Here is a 16,797-nt window from a genome sequence, read left to right on the forward strand (position 1 = left end):
GACAGCTCAACTACGAGCCTCTACTCAGGGCCTCCAGTTTAGAGTTGGCTCCGGAGCGGGGACGAGAGAGAGAGAGAGAGGGGAGAGAGAGGGGAGAAAGAGGGGGAGAAAGAGGGAGCGCTGTGGCCGGGACACTGCTGCAAGTGTCATTCCAAACCAAATGAGTCTAAACGAGGCTTCCTCATTAGTGGAAGCAGCTCAAAAAGTGACCTGATTTGCACCCAGAGGAGGACGGGGAAAGAAAACGGACCGACAGACGGAACAAACAGGAGCATTATGGGAATGAGGTTCCCCTTGTTTACAGCGATGGGAGGCACGTCGTTCAGCACAGTGTCACATGTTGCACCTCATGCTCTCTCCACTTCCTCCGCACAGTTTTCCCGTGATTATTATTTCTAAGAAGCAGGAAGCAGGAGGGAATGTGCTCACAGAGAAGAGGAGTCGGTGTGTTGCACTTACGTTGCACATCTCTCGCACGATGGCCTTCTCCTTCTCGCTGAGGTCGTCCTCGTAGTCCTCAGGAACCTGCTTGTCCAGGTTCTCGTGGACCTCCAGCACCTGGCGGCAGAAGATTTTCAGGTTTTACACTTCAGTGTGTGCATCTCGGCATTTAAAAGGAGCATTTTGTAGTTTTGGGGAAGACATTTTTAATCAGAAGATCTTCATTAACCCCCCCAAAATCTTCCTTTTTAATGACATAATAACTGACCTCAAACAACGGCACAATTATATACCGTCTTACTTTGTTTATATGTGGCGGACCCTGCCACCTTTCCAGCTTCAAACTGTTTTCTTGGGACCTTATTTTCCTCTGATAACAGCTTGTTTATTAACTTATAGAAAGAATAAATTTACTTTACTCTCCAAAACTACCTTGTGTCCCTTTAAAGGGTTGTTATCATCACAAATGGATTTCTTTGGAGCTCTTTTAGTGCTTTTCCAGTACATATAAAACTTTTTTGCTTCATCTTGTTTTTTAAAGCCTGGTTCCCGACCTCTGAATCCGGGTCCAGTTTCAGAGGTCTGGACCTGGAATCTCAGCGATTCATCTCGGTCTGGCGTTGGGCCCGCTGATGGCTGATCGCTCCGGTTAAATATTTCTCCATTTCACTTCGGAGTATCTGAAGGAAGAACTGCAGCGTAGTCGTGTTCACCGTTGCGCAGCCGAGCACGCAAGCGAGGAAAGCGGGCCTGAGGTCAACGTGGCACAGTTCAAAATCCAAGTTTGGTGGAAAAAAACAAACATCAAAACTGGATTCCAGCTTGTGTGACGGTGATCAGAGCGGCCAGCACACAATTACCCTGAGATCCAATTAACTAAGTGAATATAGAACGGTACCTTCATGGCGTGCACCACCGCCTCGGGCTTCTGGACGCAGGACAGGTAGCCTGTGGCCGGAGAGGACTCGCTGGTTGGGAGACGGCCGGTACCCTGCGGTGGAGAGAGAGAAATAACATCGTGTCATGATCTGCCCGCGGAAAGAAAAGCAAAAGACGCGAGAGGAGGGCGAGACCTGCGACAAAGGAAGCGCGTCAGGCTCACAGATGTTTGTGTTTAACCCAGGAGTCAAGCGAGCACCCTCCCTCGCTCTGCTTTTATTCAGAGGGTGTTTGGTTCTGATTCAACGGGAGGCATTTCTTGTGCCGTAGCTGCTGAAAATGCCATCCCTTTCATCCCGACTCAAATCACCTCCCCTCCTGTTGTGTTTTCCTCCCCTCCGTCTCCTGCATTCACCGTGTATCCGACTCCCAGCCAGGTCCGCTACCTGCACACTGTTGATTTAACCTGCTGTGATGGGAGCAGCCAGCCAGGAAGAAGACCTGGGGCTTGCCTGACTCATCCCAAACACCCCCCCCCCCCCCCCGGTTAGTTCCAGACAGTGGCTCTCTGTTAGAGGGGACACAGAGATCTCTGGGACTCACAATGGCACCATTCACTGTAAACCTGGCATCAGGGCCCTGAATTAGACACAGCTCCGTGGCTTTGTTAGCCCGAGTTCAATTCTCCTCCCCGCTAGCGACGGGGTTTGTCAGCTCCCTCCGCTCCCGCTGGCCCCATTTAGGTGCCAGAGCGAGCCGACACAACCTAATAGCACGGAGATAAAATAATAATCCCGCCGCAGCCCGGAGGGACGTGCGGTGGAAACTGCCCAACACGTCTATTCGTGTCAAATCAGCCACGTGAAAAATAGATTTTCTTCGACGGTGCTGCAGGTGTCGGGGGCTCTGACCGCTCACCTGACATACACTGGAAACAAAACCACAAGAAGGACTGTTACAGCTGTTTCCACTGAACGCACAGCGATGATTTCATTTCCTCAGATGATGGGAGTTCTTCAATATGCATCAACTTGCGAACGTTTTCATGTAGAAGCTGATGTTATCCACTCACAGTTAGGGTTTTTAAAATATTCAAACATGCCCTGATAGCATGGAAATGACTTCCTCCTGCCAACAGACGTTTAATTCATGAGCTTTGCTTCGAGAATATTATGGGCAAAAATGAAAAGGTTAAGGTGAATTTCATCGTTGTATAAAAAGGCTGCTGCTCCACGACGAGCGTCCTCTGAACGCACCAACGTTTCCAAAACACTCCACAATCAAAACTTTGGTGATAATGATGTGTTTTTATATCGACATACAGCAACGTCTGCGCTGACATCACAACAACATGTCGCTTAACAAGGTGCTGTAAAAGTTATCGAAATACTAAAAGTCACACGAGACCTTCGCCGAAACGAAAACAGTCAACCGAGCCGACATGTGATCGAACATTCAACAGCAGCTCTTGGAGTAATGACGTCATTTTTTAAAATACTTACATTACTTGAGTATTTCAGTGTTACGCTACTTTGCACTTTTGGTCCATTGCATTTAATCAACAGATGTAAATTGCTGGTTACTTTGCAAATTCCGATTTGACTTAAGAGATGCATCTTTAGTTCTTTCCTGTTAAAAATGTAGTCTTTAAATGCCTTTTGGTGTAAGATTTATTCAGAATTAGTGACTATATTTGGGACAAAAATCTAATCCAAGTGGGATAAACTCCTCTCTGGTCTTTTATGTTCAATGTCTACAAATATTAAAACAAAACACTTATTCTGAATGCTTCGTATCGCTGCTGGAAAAGCAAATAGAAGGAAACGGCTTATGAAGAGACTGCTTACACCGTAATCAATCAGTATTAATACGACGATATTAGAACAATTCAACATCGACAGCTCTTATTCTGCTTCATAATCAATCCTTTTTTTTTTTTTGCTAAACTTTGGCGGTATTATGCAGCAATATCACAACTTTGAACAACTCAATGAATCGCTTGCTGTCGGATTTCAAGTCTGCAGGCTGACGATCAGACGAAGCTTTAATAAATCGAAACATGTGTTGGAAGACGATCTAAAACACTGGGAAGGACTTGTGTTCGTGGGATAAAACGCGAGCCAGCTCCTTCAGGAACACGTAGCGGTGATGTATAGTCTGATAATTACTGTAAGACGAGCCCACATGATGAGTTGAGTGTGTTTCTACAGTTTAAGGTCACAGCAACAATCGTAACAGCTTCATTTTCCATCAAAGCTCCTCTGCAGCGGACTTTGAAGTGAAACATGTAAATCGCCGTCGCCTGCGTTTGAAGTTCTCTTTTGTGGGTTAAAGCCATTGTTTGAAATGTACAAACACTCCCCGCGAGCATCGGGCGCCAGGTTTCTTTAATTTATTTTGATCTTGAGCCGAGCAGCGCAGAAACGGATTTGGACAGCGCAGACACGCAGCCGGCTCCGGGCGATGTTTACTCTTCGTGTGGACGTACGTTTGGAGATGACTCGCCGGCATAAACAGGCCTGATTTTAAGGCCCTCGCGAGATGAAGGAGGAGAAGCAAACGCTGTCAGAACCGATGGCCTGTTGTCGGAGCGTCGAGAATCAGAGCCGACTGACGAGTGTTTGTGAGGATCGTGCCGGCTGGGCCTGCCTCCTCTCTCCATCCATCTTTTCCTTTTTTCCTTCTTTCTTCTTCCGATTTCTATCCGACAATCTCACGCACGCTCGCTGACCTGAAACTGAGGCCGGAACGAGACGAAGGACTAAATATAAAGAACAAACACACACACACACACACACACAACACCGAGGGTCCAGTTCACTCAGGTTCTGCTCTTAAAAAAAGTCTCTCTCACGCCTCTCTTTCATTCCTTCTCTCCGTCATCCAACGAGGCCTTTTCTCTCACACGTGGATGAACTCGGGCCTCGCCAGAGAGCAGGCGATCGATCGGCACGCGGCTCGACACGAGCGCGTCATCGAGGAGCTGGCACGCCAACAACACCGTTACAAGAAGAGAATCAAAAGTTGGTCGTCACTGGTAGCCCGGTTGTTCCCTCCCAACCTCCCGAATCTAAACAAATATTCATAGTGTATTTTTACTTCACAATTAAAGCTTCAAGGAATGATGGTAGATTGATTTTGTTACATTTGGACGACGATTAGACAGATTATCAGCCCGGCCTCATTATCTGATCAGATATTCTGCATTTTCCTGATTAGTGGTTTGACTGTCAATAAAATTAATCAATTAAGTATTAATAATGTGAATCTGCAAAGTAAGTATATTGTGCAAAACGTAGTGGAGTGGAAGCATGAAGTTAAAGAAAATAAAAAATACTCTAGTAAAGTAAAAGTACCTCAAAATTGTACTTGAGTAAATTCTTCTCACTCAGTCTAAACGGAATATTTCCAGCAAGCTAATGTTAGCGCTGCATTAGCCGATCTCTCACTTGACGGTTCAAGGGTGTAAATATTCAAATCGAGCGTCCCGTCAGATATATTGATCATATTCCACCGAAAACGTTGGTGCGTTAAGTAATTATCTACACGAGGACTACTGCAGTATGTGCTGAATAAACTCCACTTTGTATTTACACGGCTTCGTTTGAGCGGCTGATGCAACCGGCTGCTGGCTGAATGTAACTCAACGCAGTCGCACAAATCCACTGTCACCTTCCAGTCGCCCATCAGATGTCACGCAGCCAAGGTGGTGTCAATATCATGACCTTGTTTCACGTGCACTGTGAAATGAAACGCGGAGGGGGAAACAGCTATCGAGATAATTTGCAGTTTATCCTTCCTCCTGCGGGGGGAAAACCTCTCGCAGGGGGGGTCAAGGTTCACGGACGTTATTGACGAGGACGACGGTTTGACCCGCAGGTGCAAAGTGCCGGTGAACGTACTCGGCCTGCGCCTCACACTGGGCCTGTGATTAAAACACAATATTGATTTTTGAGGTTCAGTCCTCTGGTTAGTGGCACAGCCCCGCTCTGACCTTCATTAAGCAGTCAGAAAACAATTACCCGGGCTCTCCTCCCCAGACACTGGCAGGGTCAGGGGGGAGGCGGTGGATTGGAGAGGATTATTACTTTCATAGTGGGATTCAGTTCAAACCGGCTCCAGGGAGGAGGAGGAGGAGGAGGGGGAGGAGGAGGAGGAGGAGGAGGAGGAAGAAGAGAGCTGAAGAGAGAGGATGTGGGAGGAAGAGAAGGGAAGGCTGACTCCTCTTAATTTTCAATCCATGTCTCGCTGTCTTAGTTTCTTCTTCCTCCTCCTTTTTCTTTATCCAGTCTGTCTCATCCCCCTCATGCCCAGACTTTCTCCTTTCACTCTCTCTTTTTATTCCCCCTCTCTCTCTTCCCTCCTGTGTGTGTGTGTGTGTGTGTGTGTGTGTGTGTGTGTGTGTTTCACTTCCTGTCATGTGTAAGAGACACTGAGGTTGCCTGTGGAGGTATAATTGGAGAGTTAGAAGTAAAGTGAATTAGAGCTGACTTGACTGTGGAGGCACCGACACACTCTGCCCTACAATTAAGCACGTGTGTGTGTGTGTGTGTGTGTGTGTGTGCGCGTGTGTGTGTGTGTTTGCAGATTAACTCTTGTCTCTACGCCAAACCGCAGTTGTGTACAGAGTGTCGTCGTGCTGATCTTTGACTATGATTGTTTAATTGGAGAGGTATGAGTGTGTATCCGCTCTGTGTGTGTGTTCTTGTTCGGTCCTGTGTGTGTGTGTGTGTGTGTGTGTGTGTGTGCAGCCTCCCGGGTACTGACCATGTGCATGGCGTCCTGGCGCTGGGGCAGCGAGGACAGCTGGGACTCTGAGTGGTACAGGGTCATCCCCTTCCTCAGGGCTCGGAGGTCACCTGGGTTACACTGCTGTGCACACAACAGACACACAAACAAACACACAAACACACACACAAACACAGGAGACATGAGGCTTCAATGTCAGACGTCAGATGTACATACACTTGGCATTTCTTCACAGCATAACACTGGATCGAATTTATTAATCGATTATCTAAAATGAGATAACTTTTCTGCTGTGTGTTGACATTTTTCCATCATTTCTGTGACTCTGTCTTTTTGCATCTTTCAGAGTTAATACATCCGAGATACAATGACCTACTTTTAGATTAGAAGATGTGCATGATTAGGCATTTTCTGTCTTTCTTTTGTCTTTATGAATGGTCAAATGTTTGTACTTCTAAAATCCTAAATCCTAAAATCGATTGCTGCATGTGCACTTCTTCCGAGTAATCTTTGCTAACAGGATTTATTGTTTTTAAATGTGCAGAATATTGACACCATGACGAGGACGTGAAACACACAGATGTGACACGTTTAGACTTTATATTAACGTCCTTTTAAGATACTTTTTTAACATCAAGAAGACTAAAAGTGTTGCTGAAGCTTAAAACCACAGCAGCCCAGGTTCTTTTCCAGCCCGGAGCCTCTGCTGCATGTCTTGTAATCTCAAAGAAAACTGATAAAAAAAAGTGCATAATAAAAGATTTATTAACCTTAACAAGGAGCTACTCTGACTTAATAACCTGTAGCTACGAAAAAAATACAATCTGTAAACTGTTCACAAGTTTCAAGTTGCTTAGAAATGTCTCATAATCCAACAGCAAACATGTTTATGATGTTTTTGATATTCTGATGCAACTGAATCATCAAAAATGTAATCAAGTTGAGTCGAATCAGGCGATCAGCGCTGATATCCCACAACACTGCACAACATATCTTTGATGAGCTGCTGTTGTCAGACAATATACGAGTTAATACGTCGGCCCGGCTCCTCTGAGTGCAGTTAGACCCTCGGTGAAGGTTCATTACGGAGGCTTTGTCCTCGTCCTACACTCGCACCTGCACTCTCATCGTCTCTCTGACGCCAATCGCTTCAAGCACCTCATTTGCAAAGCTGATTTTTCATTTGTTCGGGCTCGCTACATAAATGGCACTTCAGCGCGGCGGGCTGCATCACGTTGTGTCATCATCGAGGGCCATTACGCCGGGGACAGAGCTCCTAAGATTTGTCCTCATTAGCAGCCAAAGACCACTGGTTCCTGGGGGCGGTAACCAGCCTCGCCTGCTCTCCGCGGGCAGGAACGCGGCCGACACCACCGCTTCCTTATGACATTTCTCATGTCACGCACTAGTGTTCCCTCTGCGCGAGGCGCGGCGTGTGAACGCACGTGACGCCTGCGAGCACTCGGGCAATAAATAGCCCAATGAGCTGAGGGTGTGTGTCTGTTGCTGCGTGGACAATGTGCTGTGTTGTCTGCCTTTGTATTATCTGTGTGTGTGTCACACAGGTGCACAGTCACACACACAGAGCGACGATCAGCATTCCCCTTGTCTCCTCCGTCCTTTGATATTCCCCCGTCTCCTCTCCTGCAGCTTAGCATCCTGCTGGTGTTCCTCTAACCTTTCGCAATCCTTCCCGTGGCGCTTTCCATCCTTTGGGTTTCCATATTCATGCCCCTCCATTCTGTACCTTTGCGAACGTCTCTGTGCCATTTCTCCAGGCTTTGCTCCCGTCAGCGAGCTACGCCCTAAATGTCATATCCACGAAATGAAACACACCATCGAATGAATATTCCTCTTACGCCAAGTCCGTCTTTACAAACCAACACACCACACACGCCTCCAACTTTTTTTTTTATTACCCTTCCTGGGTTGACCTCGACCACAGAGACCAACAAAGCTATTTGTTTGCCAGACAGCTGGGGGACAGTCGGCCCTTCGCTGTCTTCTTGGCTAAAACTCGGGTCCCTCCGTCGGTCCATTCATCACAGTGTTCTTGGAGCTGACAGGGAGAAGCTGTGTACGTCACGCATCATTTCCTGCCTGAGTTAAGAGGAGCAGGGGTGATGGCACCTTGACAAAAGGTTGCAGAGGACAGCAGTGTGCTCCTTGAGCAGTGCTGTAATTTAGTGGAATGGTGGGCGGGGTAGTAAGCCCTAAAAAAAACATTATAAGTCAGCATTATTTCACTTCTGGTGCCCTCGTCTCTTTTCACATTTCGTTCTACGACGACAGAGGTTGTCGGGGACATTAAACGTTAGCTTAGAGGAAACTACCTTGCTGAACAAAAGATTTAAGTATCATAAACTTTGAAACTTTTTCTGTCTTTTTTTATTCATTTGTTTATTTTTTATATTTTTCAGATTTTTTTTTATTTTTGTTTATTTATATTTTTCAGATTTTCTTATTTTTGTTCATCATTTTATTTTTTTTATTTATTTTTTATTTGTGTTTATTATTCTATTTTTTATTTTATTTTTTATTTACTTATGCATTACTTCTTTTTTTAATTCTTAATTTTATTTGTATTCTTTATTTTTTGTCTATTATAGTTTTTTTTGGTTTTTTAAATTTCATTTACACTTTAAAAATCATAAAAGTAAAAGGTGATTTGTAAAAAAAAGGTAAAAACAAAACAGAGAGTTTGTTTTTCTATAATGATCCAAAACAGAAAAATCCCATAGGCTTCTTGTCGATGGAACCAGGACGATGCTAACTTCCAAGTTAGCCTACAAAAATACTGCATCCCTGCAGCACATTTTAGTTAAACCTCAGCAACCTGTGCTTCAAATGCTACAGCTAACTAGCTTGATGTTGCATTACAACAATAATGCTGTGTCTTTTATTTGGATCATAAACTGGATGCTAGTTCTTTAGCGTCAGTATTTTAGCACAATATGTCAAACATAGCCACCAGGACCGTATCTACGGCCACTTTTACAGTGTTCTTGTCTTCAAGCTAGTTAGCCGGCAACATTAACAACTCGGCATTATGGGATGCACGTACAGTAACTGAAAGCTCCAATCTATCTTCTTACATCCGATGTGATTTATCAGTCAATAAATCAGCCGTATCGTGACTTCATTAACCTCTTCCATCATTCAGATCCACCGGACTCTCACAACACGAGTTCAATTAGCCCACAGCTAACGGATGGAGTGTCATCTGAATCTGCCAGATAGATCATTAATCTCGCAGAGTGACACTGAGCACTCACGCGTTCATGATGAAGTGGAAGCGAGCATGTAGGGGGAACGACTCACACGTCACTGCAGTTAACGGAGATAAGTAACGGTTGAGAGACGCGGAATAGTGTACGTGCATGTGGCCGGGCTCGTTCCAGTCTGAGCCTGGGCGTGCACACCTGTTCCTCTCATTGTGTTCACACCTGTGCTGTGCAGGCCCTTTTCCAATGTTGACCGTGGGACCTGGTTGTTAACTCGCTCCTTTTCTCCCTTCAGAACAGTGAAATCCTTTGGGCTGAGCTGGTTTCGAGGGTCAACATTCCAGCGATAAGAGGCCATTGTTTCCGTCGGGCTCGATACAACTTCCACTGGGCCGGTTTCATAACACAGGAAGTTAGGCAATATGTCCATTGAGGCAACTAATCCATTGTAACAGTTCCACCTGCTAGTATTCAGGCACAGCAGTAAGTGGCTTCTTGCATAAGAGTTCAGTTAAATAGCTCTAGTTTTTCCATTATTTACTGGAGTACGCTCGTGTTTTCATTACCCAGCTTACAATCTGATAGAGAGCAAAGTTTATTCATGGGAGGAACATCAAGAAAGTATTTTCATTTTAACTCCAGACAGACACTCCTTCATTCTTCAGTCACTCTCTCACACACCAGTTGTCAGCCATGCATTATAGATACCTGGATCTTCCTGTCCCCCCCCCCTCGTCTTTAATTATTCAGCCCACCAGACGTCCCGACAAGCCAGGACAAGCGTGTGTCATTTATGCACCAAAGCACAATGTAGCAGTCATTCACCTGAGGTACCTCCGTACCGAACACTCACTGTGCTGTGCAAAAACAGCTCCAAGGACAGAGGAAGGGTTTCTTGCCAAGGTAGGGGCCACATACAAGCACGGCCACCTGTGCTTGTTCGTTAGCATAGCATGCTAGCAGTGCATGAACAAGGGCCGGACACAAAAGCAAACGCCTCTTCAAGGTAATGCAATCCAACTCCTGCAGGGTGACACTGCGTCACACGGGTGATTCAGCTCTGTGGTGACGTTTGAGGCCGCACTTTGATTTATTGGACAAAATATCAGGAACACCAGGCAGCTCAACATGGCTGTGAAGACGTATGTGAACATTTTGTTAAAGATGCTTGTTCACTAAACAAAGTTACGATGAGGGTCTGATTCAAAATGTTTTTTGGGGGTAAGTCCAGGTACTTTGACTTCCTGGACCCAATGTGGCGTTTGTGTACTTTAGTTTTTGTACAAATTCAAAAACATCATAGAAGTTTAATTTTCGGGCTGCAACTAACGTTAAATCTGCCCATTATTTTTATCAAGATAAATCGATTTGGTATATTGAATGTAAAAAAAAACTGTGAAAAATGTCCATTAAAGTGTCTCAAAGTCCAAGCTGATGTCTTTAAATAAGTTTGTCAGTCCAAAAAACTGAAATATTCAGTTTAATATGATTTAAAACTTAGAAATCATAAACTATTTATTTGAGAGTCTTAAAAAAAAGCATTTCTGCCATTTTTGCATGAAATATTTTCATTACATGACGATTTCTTTAGTAAATCAACTTTCGTTAGCAACGGAGACAGGCTAGCTTCTCCACCACTTCTAGACTTCATGCTAAGCTAAGCTAAGCTAAGCTAAGCTAACCAGCTGCTGGCTTTAGCTACATATTCAGCATTAAGACATGAAAGTCAAAATACCAAAGTTCTCCTTTAAACGTTACCACAGAGCAGATTCATCACCTGTGAGTGTCGACACACATTAAACCTTTTGGCGTCACTAAAAAGTGATTGCATTGCGTTGTACAGGTGTTGCTTTTATTGTGTCCACCCTCTGCGTAGGAGAAAGCAAACAAGCTCGAAGCTGAGAAAAAAGTCCCACCACCGAACAGATAAAAGAGTGAAAAGGGCAAAAAGAGGCTCAACCGAGCGGCCAGCAGAGGGGCCGACAGATAGTGACATTCAGGGACAGTTACCTGTTTCGTCTGTATCTGTGATAAACTATACCGGCTATAAGCCTAGGGAGAGAAAAACATAGTGTGTTGGTTCATTAATCGGAGCTGTGATCAACAGCAACGGTAGGAAATGCATTCATGCTGAGCTAATCTTTATAGAGCAGTGCTAACATCCTCCTCCCAGAATCTCAAATCTGAAGAGGAGGAGAAGAGAAACACATCATCACTCGAAATGTGAACAAGGACTATTATTGGACCGGGGGTCGTATTATAACGTCTCTAACCGCCGCGAGACAACGCGTTGCGGCTAATTGTAGCGGTTAGCTGCTAATTATTAGGATCGCTCAGGTTGTGCGCATCAGTGATTCCAGCCTACGCTCTCTGTACTGCCTTACATATAAATCTGCAGGGAGATGATTGGAGAGAGAGAAAAGAGAAGAGAACTAAAACTTTCGTCACTTGAAAAAAGAATAAAAGGCTCCGAATCTAAAAAAAAAAGCCATTTAAAACCGTTAAAACCAGCTCCGTCTGCGGCCTGACGCGCATTCAAACGAACCGAATCGCATCGTAAAACTGAGCACAGGAGGGGGAAACGGTGTGTGTGAGTATATACTAATAATTAATGAGGCGTAACTTCTGAGCGTACCACAATTTGACCCCGCCACCGCTAACATGAACAATTAATACGTTAGAGATTTCACCACGAGTCGTCCCGTCTGTTGCCGTGCGTACGCAACGCACACCTCTGCAGGCTGACATGTGAACTCCTGGTGAACCAGACCAGAAATCCAACCTCCCACCTCCTCTCTCTCACCCTCCCACCTCCCTCCTCCTCCCTCCCTCACTCTCCAATCCTCACAAATTTTGGAAGAAGTCAGAGCAAGGTCAAATGTTTTATTCTGTCACCGTCACTTAATGCCTCGTTCTCCCTCCTCCTCCTCCTCCTCCTCCTCCTCCCTGCTCCTCTCATCTCTGCTCCCGCTCCCACAGCTCGCCTCGGGGGCTAACATCGCCGCTCGCTACTGAAGCTTTACCGACTCCCCATGAATTAAACATGGATAAACATATTCTCCGACTAACAGGCAGGCTTGTTGTGAGGGGGGGGGCGGCTTCACGCAGGCATCGGGGGAAACTACTTTATCGCACCGCGGCCGCCCTATCACATGATTCCGGGCGAGTCGGAAAGTTGCACAAGAGGCGTTTCATTAGGGTATTAGTTCAAGTAGCGGGTTGGACCGGGCCGTGTTTACTCATGTGCGGGGCTTACCTGCGAGAGGAGCTTATTGTTGTCGTCCTCCAGGATCCGCACTTTCGTCTCCAGCTGCCTGATGTAGTTGGAGGAGGGATCTGGAGGAGAAAAGATGGGGAAGGAGAAGAGATTAGCATTTCAAAGAGCTCAAAAAAAAGAAACACAGGTGGCCGCTGGAGCAGAAGGACAAACATGGTGCCCGAAAGATTGCTGTGCACTTTGAGAGACCCCAAAACTTTCACACAACGGTCAAAGTCTACGTCCTAGACTTAAAATAACTCTTCTGCAACATAAAAACACCACGCAGAGGTCTGATTCTGGTATTTGGATTAGCAAACTGGACCAAATGTTTACATTTCTAGCTTATAATGAGACGCTATAATATAAAGAGATGTAATTAAAGTGGGATTACAGTAAGTATTAATTGTATTATCATTTTATCTGTCGATTTACAACTAATCAGTTACTTTTGTAGTCTAGATTAAGAGTCTACAGCCATGCTAACAGCTAAATGCTAACAGCTAAATGCTAACAGCTAGATGCAAGTCTGTACTTAAGCACTGCCTCGCTTCTAGCTAGATGCTAATGTTAGCAAGCAGCATGTGCACAGTGACAATGCTAATATTCTGATGTTGAGCTTGACTTGACTTATTGGACTAATAATGACAAATAAGTCAAAACAGGTATTAGTATTAATTCTAGTAATGCTCTACCTAATGATTACTTTATTATCAATCAATTTATTGATCATCTATACGATTAAGCTGTGATTTTAGCCAAAAATCAACATGTAACAAAATAAAATATGTCATGGAGACATTATAAAGTAATCACCTTTATTGTGCCGATTAACATTAGTGCACTGAAACAGTCGACTGGAAATCTAACAATTATAAATTAACCCAGGCGTCGTTTTTCGTATAATCATTAGCGCTATAAACAAAAGGTTTAATATCGATGCATGTCGGGCAACATATACCCCGATATTATATCTGTCATCGGCCACTTTTGGACGATATTTCCCAGAATCAGCAGCACATCAGAGAAAAGCTTCACATCCTCAGATTCTGAGGGACTGAAAACTTTACGTCATCTTTACGATCCTCTCCTGGTTTTCTGTTTTTTCTGTCTAGTGTCCAAAAGCTGTAAATTGGCGCCTGTTGGCTTTTAAGAACTGTTAACTGCCACAATTGTCGCTCTTCAAATCCATCTGCCACGTAAAAGTGCCTCGCACAAAGCCCTCATGTGCTAGAAAAACTCGCCGCGGCCTGATGTCAGGGGTCAAGCACCGAGCGTTCCCACCCAGATTAGCGCCGCTTGACCCAACTTTTGACCTCGTACTTTTACGGGGGCCACTTCCCAGTTTGGCACGCACATTCTCCTGTGTCAGTCACTCACAGTGAGACAGACATCAGCGATATCTGCAGGAAAAGTGTCTCGATACTGTATATCTTTACTAACAGCGCAACTGTGGCCCTAATTGCTCCGCGGAGATTCCCTCAACTGTTGACAATCCGGATAAAGAGCAGCAAATCTGCGTCTGCGTGAATCAAGTTCAAACCGGGGATGAGAAGAAGCCGTGTGAGGAGTCGGAGGTGCGGTTTGGCTCGGTAGGTGGTACCGAGCCTGTTATCTAAAAAGGCATGTTTAATTTACAGTGGGATCAAAGCCGACGCACTCACAGGAAGCTCGTCGGGAGCGCAGCGCTGCACACAGCTTTATTTAGTTTTGTTTTCTAAGTGGAGGCAGAGAGTGCAGCGGCTGACAGGGAGGCTGCTGGTGAAAGTGCTGGACCGAGTCAAGATGCAGATGAGAAGTCACTTACGAAGGATACTAGACACACAAACAAAGGTGCAAACTATGACCTCAGGTTGTTCAACTGACCCTAACAAGTCCAACCAGCCTGTGTTATTCACGTCACCTTCTTGGATCAGCACTTTTGCGAGCAGGGGGTGCTGTTCTGCAGAAACACAATATCAGAAGCCGGCACTCAGCGGCAGCCTGCATCCTGTGGAGGATCCTGGTGTCACAAACATGTGAACATGTAGATGTTACACTTCACACAGAGCCCTGACTTCTTAGACGTCACGCAAAACAAAAAGCTTCCACCATCGGGATGTAATATCAAACAAACCAGCGGGATTTTTGTGCCTCAGATTCTGCAGGTCTTGTGTTCAAACAGCTGGATATAAAGACAAGTCCTCTGACTTCAGCAGACCAAACTACTGATCGACTAATATTGTTTTTTTCCAGGACCAGTACTGATACGGACTGAAGAGACAGATGATCCTTCCACTCCGCTACATTCATGTTTTTTTTTGCCAACGTTAATTACTAGTTACTCCGCAGCTTCAGATCATTCAGCGTTGAAAGTCAGATTGCGTCGTTGGCACGACATCGAGTCGGACTACAGACAGATTATCATTAATATATTCTGGACCAGCTGCATGTAACGACAGTGCGGAGACAGTTGTGAGGAGAAATCAGTAGTAAAAAAACGTTTGCATCTAGTGACATAAAACCAGAGTCAATAAAGATGTCTCGTCTAGATTCAATTACAGCGGTTCAGCGATATAAAATACCATAAAGTCTGGGATTAAAAAGAATCCTCTCCCAGGCCTACAGTGTAAACAGGGCTAAGTGACAGTAGCCCCAGCTGGGCCCGCGGACCTATCCATGTCTATCCACTTGACTTCTTCCATCAGACAGTCCTCTCAGTTGGCCGGCTAGCTCGACGCTCGGGCTGCGAGCGGAGGAGGCCGCGGTGTCCAGAGCTGCTGCTAATCCTCTCTTCCTGCCTTGTGACCCTCTAATCTGGATTCATCTGCTGGCCTGACCTGCGGCCAGATCTCAAGCCGATTAGGATGAAGGTTCCTCGGCCTTCGGTCATCACCGGCGCACTCAAACAACAAAGAGAGGAGCCTCGGAAAAAAAATTTAAAAAAAGAGGGGGGGAGGACGCAAATATGAATGTCCGACGCTTCCCTTCCCCCCCAGAGTGGTGTGTATATTTAGATTACTTACAGAGATTGAGATCTCTCTCCATCGGTAATCCAATAAACTCAAAAGTCATCTGTGTGTGTGTGTGTGTCAGGCTTAGTTTTTTTTTTAATCTCCTAAGAACTAATTAAACAAAAATCAAGATAAGTAATCAAAGATAAATCTCGATATCGGCTCTGTTTGACTGGAGAAACCCGGAGTTGACCCGCAGTGAGGAATCCCACTGTCACATACCACAGCTCCCCCCTTTCCTCTCCCCGTCTCTCAGCCTTTGAAGTGTTATCAAGGGTGTGTGTGTGTGTGTGTGTGTGTGTGTGTGTTAAAACCCAGAGCGCATCACTTCAACATCACACATGACATGATTAAGTGGTCCTGCTTAAATATGTGCGGATCCGCCGTGGGAACTTTCACAGGAACACAAAAAAAACACGCACGAAAAACGCCCCGACACCTCCCATACGCACACACACACACACACACACACACTGTACACACACGCACAGAGCCGCAGGGATCTGCAGGGAGAATCCAGCCGTCACCCTCTCTTTAACACCCGGCTCCGAGAGTCATCCTGGTGGGAGACGGGGGTCAGGCAATTAAAGTGGCTCCCTGGATCCCCCCCCCCCTTGCCACTCCCTCCATCCTCTTTTATCCCCCTCCATGCCTCCAGCTTCACAAACTCTCCCCGCTGCTCCGAGGAACTGGAGGGAAAAAGCCCGCAGTAGCCGAGGCTGAAATAATTACCCTACAAAACTCTGCAGCCACGCGTTCATACACAACAAGCGTCCGGGGAGAGGCCGTTATTACTCGTGCACAACCCCGAGTGTGATCTTAAGAGCTGATCGAGTGAGGAGAGTAAGAGTGGGCGACTAAGCGGTAAACAATACAGAGAGGGAGACAGAGAGAGATAAAGAGGGGGGGGGGAACCTTGTCCTCGCGGTGCACAAGTAGGACTATTTTTACCCCTGCACAAGTGTTGTTTACCCAATGAACTGCGAGCATGTGAGAGCTCCTAATGTGAGCGTGTGTGTGTGGACGAGAAGGTGACGCAGACAGTGGCGCGAGACCGTTTCTCCCCCTCTCCCTCTCTCTCTCTCCCGGCGCGTCACTTCGCATCACGTCAATGCCGCTGTGACCCAGTTCCAGCGGCCACTCCCTCCTCGCAGAGCTCCACTCCCCAGTTTCCCTCTCTTTCCTGTTTTTATTAGATCCCTCTGCTTCAACCTCTCCGTCCCATTGTCTTTGTTTCTTCAGCTCTTAAAAAAAA

The 16,797-nt window shown here is 45.8% G+C and overlaps 1 protein-coding gene across 4 annotated transcripts in view; it reads right to left on the reverse strand.

The window, feature by feature from the left end:
* Nucleotides 1-16,797, reverse strand: part of ccdc85cb (coiled-coil domain containing 85C, b) — a 48,487-nt gene that overhangs the window by 3,028 nt on the left and 28,662 nt on the right. The window contains exons 2-6 of one of the 4 annotated variants that reach the window (XM_030405570.1): nucleotides 12,550-12,629; nucleotides 11,304-11,345; nucleotides 6,088-6,189; nucleotides 1,340-1,432; nucleotides 460-558 (exon numbers count right to left, since the gene is read on the reverse strand). In XM_030405570.1, coding sequence (XP_030261430.1) covers nucleotides 460-558; nucleotides 1,340-1,432; nucleotides 6,088-6,189; nucleotides 11,304-11,345; nucleotides 12,550-12,629 — 416 coding nt within the window. Of the gene's footprint in view, nucleotides 1-459; nucleotides 559-1,339; nucleotides 1,433-6,087; nucleotides 6,193-11,303; nucleotides 11,346-12,549; nucleotides 12,630-16,797 lie in introns of all 4 variants that reach the window. The other 3 variants (XM_030405569.1, XM_030405572.1, XM_030405571.1) reach the window with 3 other exon arrangements.

The sequence above is a fragment of the Sparus aurata genome, chromosome 22, assembly GCF_900880675.1.
Source record: "Sparus aurata chromosome 22, fSpaAur1.1, whole genome shotgun sequence".
Taxonomy (NCBI): domain Eukaryota; kingdom Metazoa; phylum Chordata; class Actinopteri; order Spariformes; family Sparidae; genus Sparus; species Sparus aurata.